Source organism: Lethenteron reissneri, chromosome 49 (genome assembly GCF_015708825.2).
Source record: "Lethenteron reissneri isolate LAM-NWPU_2019-01 chromosome 49, ASM1570882v1, whole genome shotgun sequence".
NCBI classification, from domain to species: domain Eukaryota; kingdom Metazoa; phylum Chordata; class Hyperoartia; order Petromyzontiformes; family Petromyzontidae; genus Lethenteron; species Lethenteron reissneri.
The window spans coordinates 7188067-7203331 of NC_083827.1; the positions used below are offsets into that span (position 1 = coordinate 7188067).

A 15265-nucleotide genomic window follows, 5' to 3' on the forward strand; every position below is an offset into this window, starting at 1 on the left:
ATCTCCATTCGAGCTGTCAGAGGTCTGTTGGCTACATCGGGTCGTAGGTCGACGCTGAGGTTTACCGTCGGTGAAAGTTGCAGGCAACCCAGTGTAAGGGTCCTCCGTAACGGGCCTCTCGACTTCGGCATCACAACTCCGATTAGCACGGTTGGTTACATACGGTTGCGAAAGAAGTTTGTGTAACATACATGTTGCGTGTACGTTGAGCTTCGTGCGCACCGTACCGTACCGTAGCCAACCGGTGTTAATCCGTGCTCATCAGAGGCGCGGCATCAATCCCCCTACCCACGTGACCGGGAGTAACCCCCTCCCCACCGCGCCGTGTGACGATCCGCGATTTGGTAGCTGCAGGTTCGGAGACAGGGACGAGGGGAGGTAGGAGGGCACTACTGGGAGAGGAGAGAGGGGCCATGGGGATAAGAGGGGGACGTCGGAGGAGTGACGGGGTGAGGAGAGAGCTGTAGATGAAGGGGGAGAGAGCTGTGGATAAAGGAGGGAGCTGTGGATGAGGAGGAGAGAGCTGTGGATGAGGAGGAGAGAGCTGTGGATGAAGGAGGGAGCTGTGGGTGAAATAAAGGGACTATAACCCACACTTTGGTGAGGAGAGTTTCCACTCGACCTGGAGTCAAATTGCCCAATGCAATTTCATATTATGCTGTATTACACCAATGCTGATTATACTGCTGCTGCTGATGATGAAGATGCTGCTGCTGCTTCACCGGCTGCCACAGATGATGGTGCTGATGATAATGGTGACGATGTTGAGACTTTGCTTGTGATGGTACCCTGGAGATACGACGTTCCCACTTCGATAGGACAAAAGAAAATCCAACTCCCCACCATCGCTCGCCTCTCCGAGACATCATTCCTGCCGCTAATTAACTCGCGAGCCAGAGATGCCGACCTCGCTTATTGCCAATTAAGACTCCTGAGCACCACACACGCGTGCACACACACGCAAATGCACAGACACACACACATGCGTACGAACACGTGTGCGCACACGCACACAAAGACAAAAAAAAATCCCCTTATAGCATTAATAGACTGTGGGAGGCAAGTGCTGATAGTGAGCACCTATGAAGGCCGGTGTGGCACGCGATGGGGTGAGTAGCTAGCACCACGCCCGGCCGCTTTTGTCTCCCGAGTGGCGATGTCTACACACCGCACCAGCTACTAATTCGAGGCTGATTCGACTTAGAGGAGGCCCCAGAACCGATTCAGATAATCGTCACTGGTACTGGCCGTGAGCGGGAACCGAACTCAGGTTTCAGGGATTTTGTAGCGCAGCGCGCTAAACCGCTACACCACCGCTCCACGCATAGGCACACACACACAAATACGCATGCACAAACACGCACGCAGGCTCTTCAAAGGCGGCACAGAGTACATGACACGCACTGAGGTTGAGTTTCTTCCGGGGCAGCACTGTGGCTCGGAGATGTTAACTGCCTCGCCTGTTCTTCTTCTTCTTGGTTCTTTCGGTAAAGTCACGTATAAGGGAAATAATAAAATAATAAAAATAAAACATAAAATAATTCTCACCACGTTTCGGCCACAACGCAAGCAGCCGTCCTCAGGTGAAAAACAGGTCTGTCGGGAAGACAGCGTCTGGTTTGCAGGAGATCGTGGGTTCAATCTCGACGCCTGACACCTGCTGTATATTTGGAGATTGCAAGTCTCTTTCTCTTACTCTTTGGTTCTTTCGGTAAAGTCATGTAGGTATAAACTAAATTATATTAATTCACCACGTTTCGGGCGCAACACAAGTGTCCATCATCAGGTGGGAAAGCCTGGTCTGCTGCCGAGGCAGACTCCGGGTCCTCCGGTTTTCCCCTCCGCATTTAAAGATGAACATTCGTTCAGAGTATTTGGCTCCTGTAAATATCCACGTGATGATGATGATGATGAGCCACTTTGTTGAGCTATCATTTGTAATGGCCACATCGCTTCTGGAAAAGGGCTAATTTAGCTCAGTGGGACTTAACTCGTAACATGAAAAAAAAGATTAGTTCTTAATGGTAAATGTGTCGATGTCTACGTATATTTCTCTCATTCTTAAGCTCTTCCGTGCTCTCGATAAGCACCATTTCCAGCTTGCACCGCTCTCTGCTCCGGCGGGAATTTTTTTATATCGGCACGTGTCCGTGAATCAAAGGGCATCAATGATGCCCCGGCACACAGCATCCAGTATGCCTCTCCTCAAAATCCGTGGTCACTATGGCCACGTGTCACCCACGCTCGTCGGCCGGAGACACCCCAGAAATGTTCCCATTCCCCGGCACACACCATCCAGTATACCTATCCCCTTATGCCCGCGGCGATTCGTCTACTCCGGTCAACATTCGTTGTATGCCGGTGTAGAGCGAGCGGCTCGCAATCTTAAGGTTGTGAGTTCAACTTCAGGTTCTGTTGGGGGGGGGGGGGCGGGGGTGGGAGATGGAGGAAGGAGGTGGTGGTGGCTGATTCAGTGTCGTCGCCGATAGAATGGGGCACCGTTTTTGGGGGGCCGGGTTTGATGGGGGGAAGTCAACAACAACATCGACTGTCTTGCGGATGTACTCGTCCCCTGCCATGGGAACGTGACATTTCCCACCACTCTCCCGACACGGCTCAACGTGCACCACCGCCTCTCTCTCTCTCTCCACACTCGCGTCGTAGCCGGAATCACTCCGCGAGATGAACCCGGCTTAGTCACGTGGCGAAGCAGGCGATACTGGGAACGGGTTAATCTTGTTTGGGGTGGCAGGGTTAATACTGATTAGGGGGTTGGGGGGGGGGCACGAACGCCACTATGGCTTTTGACGTGACCAAGGTTAACCGACTTGCGCTCATTTTATGGTTCTACATGCGCATTGAGGTTAAACGGCCGTCGGATAGTTACGTCGGCGGAGGGCTGCGTTCAGGGTTAATGGGATGAGTGCTCACGTTGTTATTGTGCTTGTGCAGTAGATTTAGAGCCACTGGGATGACCTGAACGTTATTGGGGTTGGGGGCCGAGGGGGAGGGGGCATGGGAGAAGGTTGATGGGGGTGGGTGGGGTGCGGAATGTTCCGGAGATGATCTCCACGGAACCTGCACTGGCGGTGTTTGTAGGTTATTGGTTGCGGCGAGCGGAGTTAGTAGCTGCTGGGGTTGCTGGATCGTGTAGGGATTTACGAATTTGTGTGGTGCATTGCTGCTTCATGTAACAAGTGATGGTGATATTACAATCCTATGATTATGATGGCTTTAGTATGAGATGATATCGCTGCTGTTGCTGATGATTATGGTCATGGGCTTGTTGGTTCTGCTGTTGATGGTGATGATGCTGCTGCTACTTTTGATGATGATACTGATGATGATGATAATCAGCTGGGTATGCACCGACCAATTAAAGTCAGGCTACTGTGCTTCGAATGCATTTGCATTCGAAGGTTGCTAGGATTTTCATGGCAAGATATAGGGTGAGAAACTTGAAGGTTGGGAGTAGGAATTGAAGATTATGATTAGTGGGTCACGTGGTGCAGGGTGAAGGAGGAGGATGTGATGGGTGGGTCACGTGGTGCAGGGTGAAGGAGGAGGATGTGATGGGTGGGTCACGTGGTGCAGGGTGAAGGAGGAGGATGTGATGGGTGGGTCACGTGGTGCAGGGTGAAGGAGGAGGTTGTGATGGGTGGGTCACGTGGTGCAGGGTGAAGGAGGAGGATGTGATGGGTGGGTCACGTGGTGCAGGGTGGAGGAGGAGGTTGTGATGGGTGGGTCACGTGGTGCAGAGTGAAGGAGGAGGTTGTGATGGGTGGGACACGTGGTGCAGGGTGAAGGAGGAGGATGTGATGGGTGGGTCACGTGGTGCAGGGTGAAGGAGGAGGATGTGATGGGTGGGACACGTGGTGCAGGGTGAAGGAGGAGGATGTGATGGGTGGGACACGTGGTGCAGGGTGAAGGAGGAGGATGTGATGGGTGGGTCACGTGGTGCAGGGTGGAGGAGGAGGATGTGATGGGTGGGTCACGTGGTGCAGGGTGGAGGAGGAGGTTGTGATGGGTGGGTCACGTGGTGCAGGGTGAAGGAGGAGGATGTGATGGGTGGGTCACGTGGTGCAGGGTGGAGGAGGAGGTTGTGATGGGTGGGTCACGTGGTGCAGGGTGAAAGAGGAGGATGTGATGGGTGGGTCACGTGGTGCAGGGTGGAGGAGGAGGTTGTGATGGGTGGGTCACGTGGTGCAGGGTGGAGGAGGAGGTTGTGATGGGTGGGTCACGTGGTGCACGGTGAAGGAGGAGGATGTGATGGGTGGGTCACGTGGTGCAGGGTGGAGGAGGAGGTTGTGATGGGTGGGTCACGTGGTGCAGGGTGGAGGAGGAGGATGTGATGGGTGGGTCACGTGGTGCAGGGTGGAGGAGGAGGATGTGATGGGTGGGTCACGTGGTGCAGGGTGGAGGAGGAGGTTGTGATGGGTGGGTCACGTGGTGCAGGGTGAAGGAGGAGGATGTGATGGGTGGGTCACGTGGTGCAGAGTGAAGGAGGAGGATGTGATGGGTGGGTCACGTGGTGCAGGGTGAAAGAGGAGGATGTGATGGGTGGGTCACGTGGTGCAGGGTGGAGGAGGAGGTTGTGATGGGTGGGTCACGTGGTGCAGGGTGAAGGAGGAGGATGTGATGGGTGGGTCACGTGGTGCAGGGTGGAGGAGGAGGTTGTGATGGGTGGGTCACGTGGTGCACGGTGAAGGAGGAGGATGTGATGGGTGGGTCACGTGGTGCAGGGTGAAGGAGGAGGATGTGATGGGTGGGTCACGTGGTGCAGGGTGGAGGAGGAGGTTGTGATGGGTGGGTCACGTGGTGCACGGTGAAGGAGGAGGATGTGATGGGTGGGTCACGTGGTGCAGGGTGGAGGAGGAGGTTGTGATGGGTGGGTCACGTGGTGCAGGGTGGAGGAGGAGGTTGTGATGGGTGGGTCACGTGGTGCAGGGTGGAGGAGGAGGATGTGATGGGTGGGTCACGTGGTGCACGGTGAAGGAGGAGGATGTGATGGGTGGGTCACGTGGTGCAGGGTGGAGGAGGAGGTTGTGATGGGTGGGTCACGTGGTGCAGGGTGGAGGAGGAGGTTGTGATGGGTGGGTCACGTGGTGCAGGGTGGAAGAGGAGGTTGTGATGGGTGGGTCACGTGGTGCAGGGTGAAGGAGGAGGATGTGATGGGTGGGTCACGTGGTGCAGGGTGGAGGAGGAGGTTGTGATGGGTGGGTCACGTGGTGCAGGGTGGAGGAGGAGGACGACAACGAGGAGGAGGAGGGGAGGGGGTGACCCAGACCGGTATTGGAGTGGCACCCTCGCCATTGCCCTAACGAGCAGTCGAGAAACGTAGTCACCGAGCAATCTGAGCACTCGCGCGGCTGCTCGGGTGTTCCCCGACACCTCGTTACTGTTGTTGTTGTTGTGTTTTTTTTTTACTCGTTCCTCCCGCGCGCGCGCGCGAGAGTCGGGACAATAAAATTGAGCGAGGTTAATTCGAAAGAAGCGAACAAATTGCCGGGCAAAAGTCGATAATCGCTTGGAATTCAGCACCCCCACCCCCCCAAACGCACCCACTCCGCCCCCCCCCCTTCTCCCCCGCCTCCCACCCCCCATCTCTCTCTCTCTGCCTCCCTGCCTCTCACCCGCTGTGTGTCAACTCGTGTTGGGCGTGTGTGTGTGTGTGTGCGTCGCAATTCGTTTAACCTTTACGGAGGAGGGAGACATAGGCGGCGCTTTTGGACGCGGAGTTTTGATGTTTGTTTCATGTTTATTGGATTCGTTATACGGCGAACGGGGACATAACTATATTATTCATTTAGATTTTCACTAAAATATATATATTAAAAAAAACTGCTCGTTTGCGTGCGGCGGTGTGATCTATATTCAAGATCATAGACTTACAAAGACAAAGATCCCCCGTATAGCCTCAACCGACTGTTGGGGCGAGTGCTGTTAGCGAGCCGGCACGGTATGGGGAGGGGGTGGTTTGCTAGAACCACACCCGGCCGCCTTTGTCTCCCCGGTGGTGATGCTTACACATCGCACCAGGTACTCATTTGAGGCTGAGTCGACCCGGTTCAGATAATCATCACTGGTGTTGGCCGTGAACGGGAATCGAACTCGGCTCTCTGCCCGGTTCGTAGCGCAGCGTAGCGCTAACCGCTGCACTACCGCTCCCCACTCACAACAACAACCGCCGCTCGTCACTAAGTGACGGTGACGTCACCACGGCGCCTGTGCCAGGCTAGGTGCACTTTGAGGCCACGTGAAGTGTCGACACGCTCGCTGGCAGGAGGTCACGGGGCAGACCCAGGTGCCACGGGTCGACTGAATGAGATGACTGGCCGATGCACCACCTGTGCCCCCCTGCTGTGCCAACCTGCCGCACTTTACCCGCCACGCGTTGTTGTGAGCGTCGCTCTTCTGTCCTCCGCAGTCGTTGGAGGGCGACCGCCTCCAACGGCCCAGTAGAGGGTCCTTCACGAGCCTCCCCGCTTAAACAAAGACAAAGAACCCCCGCACTGCCTTGACAGACTGTTGGGGCAAGTGCTGTTAGCGAGAAGCTCCCCACGAAGGCCGGCACGGGCACACGACTGGGTGGGGTGGCCAGCCCACCACGACCGGCCGCCCTTTGTATCCGCAGCAGCGATGTTTAGGCTGAGGCAACCTAGGGGAGGGCCCGAGGATTGGTTCAGATAATCGTCGCTGGCATTGGGTTTCTGCCGTGAGCGGGAATAGATCTCGGGTCGCTGCCGGGTTCAGGTTTAGCGCAGCGCGCTAACCACTGCGCCACCACTCCACACACACAACGCGCTAACCACTGCATCTCCACTCCACACACACAACGCGCTAACCACTGCGCCACCACTCCACACACACAACGCGCTAAGCACTGCACCACCGCTCCTCGCACACACAACGCGCTAACCACTGCGCCACCACTCCACACACACACAACGTGCTAACCACTGCACCCCCGCTGCAAACACACACAACGCGCTAACCACTGCGCCACCACTCCACACACACACACGCCCTAACCACTGCACCACCACTCCACACACACAACGCGCTAACCACTGCACCACCGCTCCACACACACAACGCGCTAACCACTGCGCCACCACTCCACGCACACACAACGTGCTAACCACTGCACCCCCGCTGCAAACACACACAACGCGCTAACCACTGCGCCACCACTCCACACACACACAACGCCCTAACCACTGCACCATCACTCCACGCACACACAACGCCCTAACCACTGCACCACCACTCCACACACACAACGCGCTAACCACTGCGCCACCACTCCACGCACACAACGCGCTAACCACTGCACCACCGCTCCACGCACTACACAACGCGCTAACCACTGCACCACCGCTCCACACACACAACGCGCTAACCACTGCACCCCCGCTGCAAGCACACACAACGCCCTAACCACTGCACCACCACTCCACACACACAACGCGCTAACCACTGCACCACCACTCCACGCACTACACAACGCGCTAACCACTGCACCACCACTCCACGCACTACACAACGCGCTACACAACGCGCTCACCACTGCACCACCGCTCCACACACACAACGCCCTAACCACTGCACCACCGCTCCTCGCACACAGAGAAACACGCGCGCGTACAACGCTCATTACAACCTATGTCAATTCAAGAGTCATTTTCCCACCTGGAATTATCACTGGGGGGGGGGGGGGGGTGGTGGTGGGGGTTGGAAGTTAAGTAGAGAAATGAGCAAACCGCTTTGTGGATCTTTGAGGAGTCCCACCCCCCCCCCCCGAATCGATGATAATTAATTACAAGACTAAATTGAGGGTGATTGAGGCTTTTGTGGAGTTGACCTTTGGATAATGTTGTTTGTGTGTGTGCGCATGTTGGGGTTAGGCTATCGGGTGCGGTGTTCGTCACCAACCCCCCCCGTCCCCTCGCCCCCCCGTCCCCTCGCCCCCCCCCTCGCCCCCTCGCCCCCCCCCGTCCCCTCGCCCCCCCTCCCCTCGCCTCCCCCACCCCCACCTCCGCCCCCCCGCCCCCCCGCCCCCCCTCGTGTGCCGTTCCGATCTTCATTGGTGCTCGCGAACGGCGATTGCCTCACTCAGTCTACCGAGGCACGAGGGAGTTTATTGTCTTTTGGAGCTGTGGTACAGCGGTTAGCGCGCTGTTCTACCATCCCGGCTACCCGAGTTCGATTCCCGCTCACAGCCACCAACGTTGGTGACGATTATCTGAACCGTTCCGGGGCCTCCCCTAGGTCCACTCAGCCTTAAATGAGTACACGGTTCAATATGTGGGAGCGATACCTCTGTGCACGTGTTTTATGTAAATCTATGAATCTGTATGCGAGTCTCTGGTTCTCTCTGTGAGTCTGCGGGTCTCTATGTGAGTTTGTGGATGTTTTTGTGAGTCTACGGGTCTCTTTGTGAGTATATGGGTCTCTATGTGAGTCTACGGGTCTCTATGTGAGTCTGTGGATGTTTTTGTGAGTCTATGGGTCTCTATGTGAGTATATGGGTCTCCATGTGAGTCTGTGGGTCTCTATGTGAGTCTGTGGGTCTCTATGTGAGTCTGTGGATGTTTTTGTGAGTATATGGGTCTCTATGTGAGTATGTGGGTCTCTATGTGAGTCTATGGGTTTCTATGTGAGTATGTGGGTCTCTATGGCAGCTATTGATGGCTGGGCTGAGGTCATCAATTCACTACACTCGAGATCCCGGTTTAGATCGCTGTGGTTGAGCGGATGACACACGGATTGGAACCTAGGCCTTGAGAGAGTTCCAGCTCCCAGTCTCTGAACCTCTCGACCACCCGACCCCCTCCCACTCCACAGACTTGATTTGTGAATGAAGATTTGTGAATGAAGATTGGTGTGTCCATGACGCTTTGGTGTGCAACGAGAGGAAAGATCAGAGTTAGATTTTAATCCACCACTAAATCAATTATCAAATAAGCATCCCCCCCTCCTCCACCTACTCCCTCCCCCTCGTCCTCGTCTCCCTCCCCTCCCTCCTCCCTCTCTCTCCTCCCTCCTCCTCCCTCCCTCCTCCCTCCCCTGCTCCCCCCCCCCTCTCCTCCTCAACATCTCTCCCTCCCACTCTATCCTCTTGCGTGTCCCCTCGCATCGAAATAAAATACGTGTCTTGACTCCGTTGGCTCTCAGCTGTGTTATAATAATGGTTTAATTATATTTAACAAATTACGACTTGGGAAAGACGCCAGGGTCTTAAACTATATTATATTTTTTAATTAGCACTATAAATCGAGAGTGAAACGTAATGTATTAGGTGGTGGTGGTGGTGTAGTTAATGGAGGTGGTGATGATTGTACTTGCAATGGTGGTCATAGCGGTGATGATGATGTAACTAATGAGGATGTAGCTGATGATGTTGGAAATATGTGTACGTGATGTGTGCATGAATGCATGCAGACTGCATGTCTGTGTATACGCGTTCGTCGCTTACGTAGGTTGCTGCTCGCTACCAACACTTGTCCCAGCAGTCTGTTAAGCTCCGCGGGGATGTTTGTTTTTGGTTGTCGCGTACACACGCATGCAAGTGAGTGAGTGAGTAGTGTGTGTGTGTATTCTCGTGTGCCGTGCCCGCTCACAGCAGAATCAGAATCCGTATTTTTCCTCGAGGAATTCGACGAGCTATGAAGCTATTTTTCACAAATGTCCAGGAGGAACCTCGGGTCAGAAAGTTACAACAACAAACAATACGACAACATGATAGGAGTGTCAGTATAGGCACGGTAGACAAATCACCTAAACATATATGTTTATCTTCTTGGTTCTTTCGGTAAAGTCACGTAGAATAGAAATAATAAAATAATAAAAATGATTTGTGAATGAGAATTGTAAAATAAGAATTGTAAAAATAAGAATTATTTATCATGTTTAATTTTTATTATTTTATTATTTCCATTCTACTGTGACTTTACCGAAAGAACCAAGAAGATGAATCCCTGCAGTCACGAAGCTTTAAATCGAAGCATTTGTTTATTAAACCCAGGTAAGGGCCCCTCTAAGCTACAGAGCTCTTTTTCAAAAGCGGAATTGGCCACAAATTGATAACTCGAAAGAAGTGGCCTTAACCACGTGGAATACACATCGCAGCCGAACAATCTCAAAGCGCTTGCCCCAACAGGAAAGGCTACGCGGAATATCTTTGCAAGTTTGTGCGTGACGCACGTGGTCAAACGGTTACAAGAAATATCGATGCATGCGTGCGTGCATATGGACAAACGTGATTTAATGCGCGCCTAACTCATAAATCAGGTGGCCAGGAGCGGCGAAAACACCACCGGGGCCCGCTTTTGTCTCGCCGGTGTCAAATTATTACACAGCACCCGAGTACTCATTTAAGGCTGAGTCGACCTAGGGGATGACCTCGAAATGGTTCAGATGCTCGTCACTGGTGTTGGTGGCCGTGACCGGGGAATCGAATGGGAGTCATGCCAGCCGCTACGGCACTACCCGCTCCCCACCTTCGGAAAAATGTGCTAACAGCACTTGCCTCCGACAGTATGGCAAGGCTGTGTGGGTCACCTTTGCCTTTGTATGTGAACAAAGACAACTATTTGTCCGTACGGCCTTAACAGGACTGTAGGGGCAAGTGCTATTAGCGAGCACCTATGAAGGCCGGCACGGCACACGAGGAGGTGGGTGGCCAGCACCACGCCCGACCGCCTTGTCTCCCCAGTGGCGATGTTTACACACCGCACCAGGTACTCATTTGAGGCTGAGACGACCTAGGGGGTGGCCCAGGACCGGTTCAGATAATCGTTACTGGGTGTTGGCCGTGAGCGGGAATCGAACCCAGGGTCGTTGGGTTCATAGCGCAGCGCGCTAACCCATACACCCACATCCCCCCACGTACACACACATAACCACGTGCATCTCCTCTCCACAGCTGTAACCGCACATGACCCTGGTGACCTCTATTCTCGAACCACTCCACCACCACAAGCTCCTTCTTTCTCTCTCTCCCCCTCCTCCACCTCTCTCCCGAGTGAGCCCCGTGTATCTGAGACGCTCACTAAAGCCTTTGATGTTAATTACCCCCCCCCCCACCACGCTCCCCCCCCCCTTCGTTAACTAGACGCACAACAACTGGGCTCTCCGCAGGCATCATCATAGCCCGATAAACCCCCACCCTCACTCCCCTCGCACCCCCCCCCCCAAAAAAAAATCCCCACGCACGTCCCAAGTCGCGTTTCTCACGCCGATATGTAAATGTCACGCTGTAATATTTAATGACTGGTATTGCGGATACAACGTGTCACCAGCATTGCTGTGCCGCAGGCTATGGGAGGATAGGCGGAGGGGGAGGGGTGAAGAGGGGAGGGGAGGGATGGGAGCAGAGGAGGAGGAGAGAAGGGAGAGGGAGGAGAGGGTGGGAAGGTGTTTGTAGGACAAGGAGGCAGCAGGGATGTTGGTTGTTCGGACAAGGTGACATGATTAGACAAGGACGATAGGTTGATGATGATGACGGTGGGAAAAGACAGTGGTGCTGATGATGATGACGGTAATGCTGATCATTATGGTGATGGTAAAGAATGGTGTGTTGCTGATAATCATGGCGATTGTGATGGTGACAGTGTGATGATGATGATGTTTATGAATATTCTGTGTTGCTATGTTCTGTCCCCACTTACCACCAACTCATGTCCATCACCAACCACTGCCAACCGCCAACAACATCAACCACTCCGAAACATCAACAACCACTGGTTAAACACCACCACCACAACCACCACCCCCACCCACCCCGCTCCACCTCCTCCCCACAACCACCGCCACCACCTCTAACCACAACCATCTCCTCCCCATCACCATCATAACCACCCTCTTTCCACCACCTCCACCACCTTCTCCCACCACAACCATCTCCTTCCCATCACCACCACCTCCTTTCCCCACCACCACCCACCACCTCCACCACAACCATCTCCTCCCCATCACCACTACCACCCACCTGCTCTACATCCTCCTCCCCACCACCAACTACACCACCTCCACCACCTTCTCTCACCACAACCATCTCCTTCCCACCACTACCACCACAACCCACCGTCACCACCCACCACTCCCACCACAACCATCTCCTCCCCATCACCACCACAACCACCCACCTGCTCCCACCACAACCATCTCCTCCCCACCACCAACTACACCACCTCCACCACGTTCTCTCACCACAACCATCTCCTCCCCATCACCACCACAACCACCCACCTGCTCCCACCACAACCATCTCCTCCCCACCACTACCACCACCACAACCCACCGTCACCACCCACCACCTCCCACCACAACCATCTCCTTCCCACCACTACCGCCACCACCCCACCTCTCTACATTCCCTCCCCACCACCACCTCCACCACCTTCTCTCACCACAACCATCTCCTTCCCACCACCACCACCACAACCCACCGTCACCACCCACCACCTCCCACCACAACCATCTCCTCCCCATCACTACCACAACCACCCACCTGCTCCCACCACAACCATCTCCTCCCCATCACCAACTACACCACCTCCACCACATTCTCTCACCACAACCATCTCCTTCCCACCACTACCACCACCACCACCCCCTGCTCTACATCCTCCTCCCCACCACCACCTCCACCACCTTCTCCCACCACAACCATCTCTTCCCCATCACCACCACCACCCACTTGCTCTACATCCTCCTCCCCACCACCACCTCCACCACCTCCTCTCACCACAACCATCTTCTTCCCACCACTACCACCACCACAACCCACCCACTCCACCTACTCCTGCCCACCGTCACCACCCACCAACCCACCCACAGCCGCTCGACTACGAGCGCAAGCACGCCTACACGCTCACCGTGGAGGCGTGGAACCCGGTGGCGGGGGGCAGCAGCTCCACGGCGATGGTGCCTTTGGCTGGCTCCACGCGCCTCCTCGTGAGCGTGGAGGACGCGGACGAGGGGCCCGTCTTCTCTCCCCGCCTACGAGTTCGAGGTGGCCGAGAGCCAGGGGCCACGGCACCCCCTCGGCACGGTCACGGCCCTGGATCCCGACGCAGCGGCCAGACCCGTGCGGTAAGCGGAGAGAGAGAGAGAGAGAGCGGAGAGAGTGGAAATCGAGAGGAGAGAGATTATGGAGAAATAGCGGGGAGAGGAGAGTGGGATTGGAGAGATTTTTGACTTTGAAACTTCTTTTATTGCCGCCAGCAGCAACAGCACTGGAGGCGATTCCGATATGAATACACAAAGTCACCAGCAAACAAATGAAAACAAACGTTATAAATCCACGCGCTGTGGCGCTAAATGCACCACACACAATACGAAAGAAAAGTCACGTGGTGGTGGTGGTGGTCATCGCGCACGCCACGGTGACGAGCGAGCGCTTCAGAAGGTGAACACGAGGGTGCTGTGCACGCTGGTGCAGAGTGGGGCTTGTCCGGCTCCCCAGCGTTCGAAGAAGACGTGCTGCACATCACCGACATGTGTGTGGTACGCGTGCTCAGAGAGAGAGCAGAGAGAGAGGAGATGAGAGAGAGGAGATGAGAGAGAGGAGATGGAGAGATGGATCTCGCCTTCACTTCAAAAGGGGATGACTCCACCAAACAATATCATGGCGGCGGTGCGCAAACACAATTAAAACACATATCAAGACGTTCCGTATCGAACAGCGCCGTATGTGTGGCTCTAAAATGAAAATCATTTATAATACACGCCGTTCCATTCCTTCCCAGCGCACAGAAAGCTCACTACCGCTATGGGTCTCTATGTGAAATGTATGTGTGTATTTGCTAGTATATGGGTCTCTATGTGAGTATATGGGTCTTTGCGAGTCTATGGGTCTCTATGTGAGTCTATGGGTCTCTATGCGAGTCTATGAGTGTCTTTGTGAGTCTATGGGTCTCGACAAGTTTGTGGGTCTCTATGTGAGTCTATGGGTCTCTTTGCGAGTCCATGAATCTCTCTGTGAGTCTATGAGTGTCTTTGTGAGTCTATGGGTCTCGACAAGTTTGTGGGTCTCTATGTGAGTCTATGGGTCTCTATGTGAGTCTATGGGTCTCTATGCGAGTCCATGCATCTCTGCGTGAGTCTATGGGTGTCTTTGTGAGTCTATGGTTCTCGATAAGTTTGTGGGTCTCTATGTGAGTCTTGGGTCTCTATACGAGTCGTTGGTGACCAGGCTGCACCTGTACACCCGTGTCATCTCTGTGGTGCTGCGGCTGAGACGTGGCTCAGCGTCTCTGATCTCTGCACCACCAAGGCCACCTCGAGACTAATACCCATCACTGCAGCAATGGAATCCAACTGGAACATCACTGACATGATAGATCATTCGCTTCCCTTCGTTATCAATGCCATCCACCCACCCACTCACCCACCCACCCACCCACTCACCCACTCACCCACCCAATCATTCATCCACCCATTCATCCTCCTGCAGCTACTACCATGACGATTGTTCCAGTGAACTTATCTCACCGATTCACTCCACTCACACACTCACCCACCAACCCACTCACCCACCAACCCACTCACCCACCAACCCACTCTCCCACCAGCCCACTCACTCACTCACCCACCAGCCCACTCACTCACCCACTCACTCACTCACCCACTCACTCACTCACTCATTCACCCATTCACTCAGTCACCCACTCACTCACCCACTCACCCATCCACCTACCTACTCACCCACCCACCTACCTACTCACCCATTCACTCACCCACTCACCCACTCACTCACCCACCCACCTACCTACTCTCCCACCCACCTACCTACTCACTCACCCACCTACCTACTCACCCACTCAATCACTCACCCATCCACCCATTCACTCACCCAGTCATTCACCCACTTACTCACCCACTCACCCACCCACCTACCTACTCATCCACTCACCCAATCACTCTCCCGTCGCTACTGCATGACACCTGTCCCCTTCGAACTGATCTCTCTGATTCTCTCCACTCGCTATGTATTAGAACCTCGTGTTTATGTTATAAAATACAGCGTCTAGTGTCTAGGGTATAACACGTAGCGTGTAGTGTATAGGTTATAACACGTAGCGTGTAGTGTATATGTTATAATATACTGCGTGTAGTGTATAGGTTATAACACGTAGCGTGTAGTGTATGAGTTATAACACGTAGCGTGTAGTGTATGAGTTATAACACGTAGCGTGTAGTGTATAGGTTATAACACGTAGCGTGTAGTGTATAGGTTATACACGTAGCGTGTAGTGTA

At 54.3% G+C, this 15265-nt stretch overlaps 1 protein-coding gene across 1 annotated transcript in view; it reads left to right on the forward strand.

Annotated features, from left to right (window-relative positions):
* Window positions 1–13102, forward strand: part of LOC133354865 (cadherin-7-like) — a 71491-nt gene extending 58389 nt beyond the window's left edge. Inside the window, 2 exon segments of the mRNA XM_061572017.1 lie at window positions 12844–12995; window positions 12997–13102. Coding sequence (XP_061428001.1) covers window positions 12844–12995; window positions 12997–13102 — 258 coding nt within the window.
* Window positions 13103–15265: the final 2163 nt, after the last annotated feature.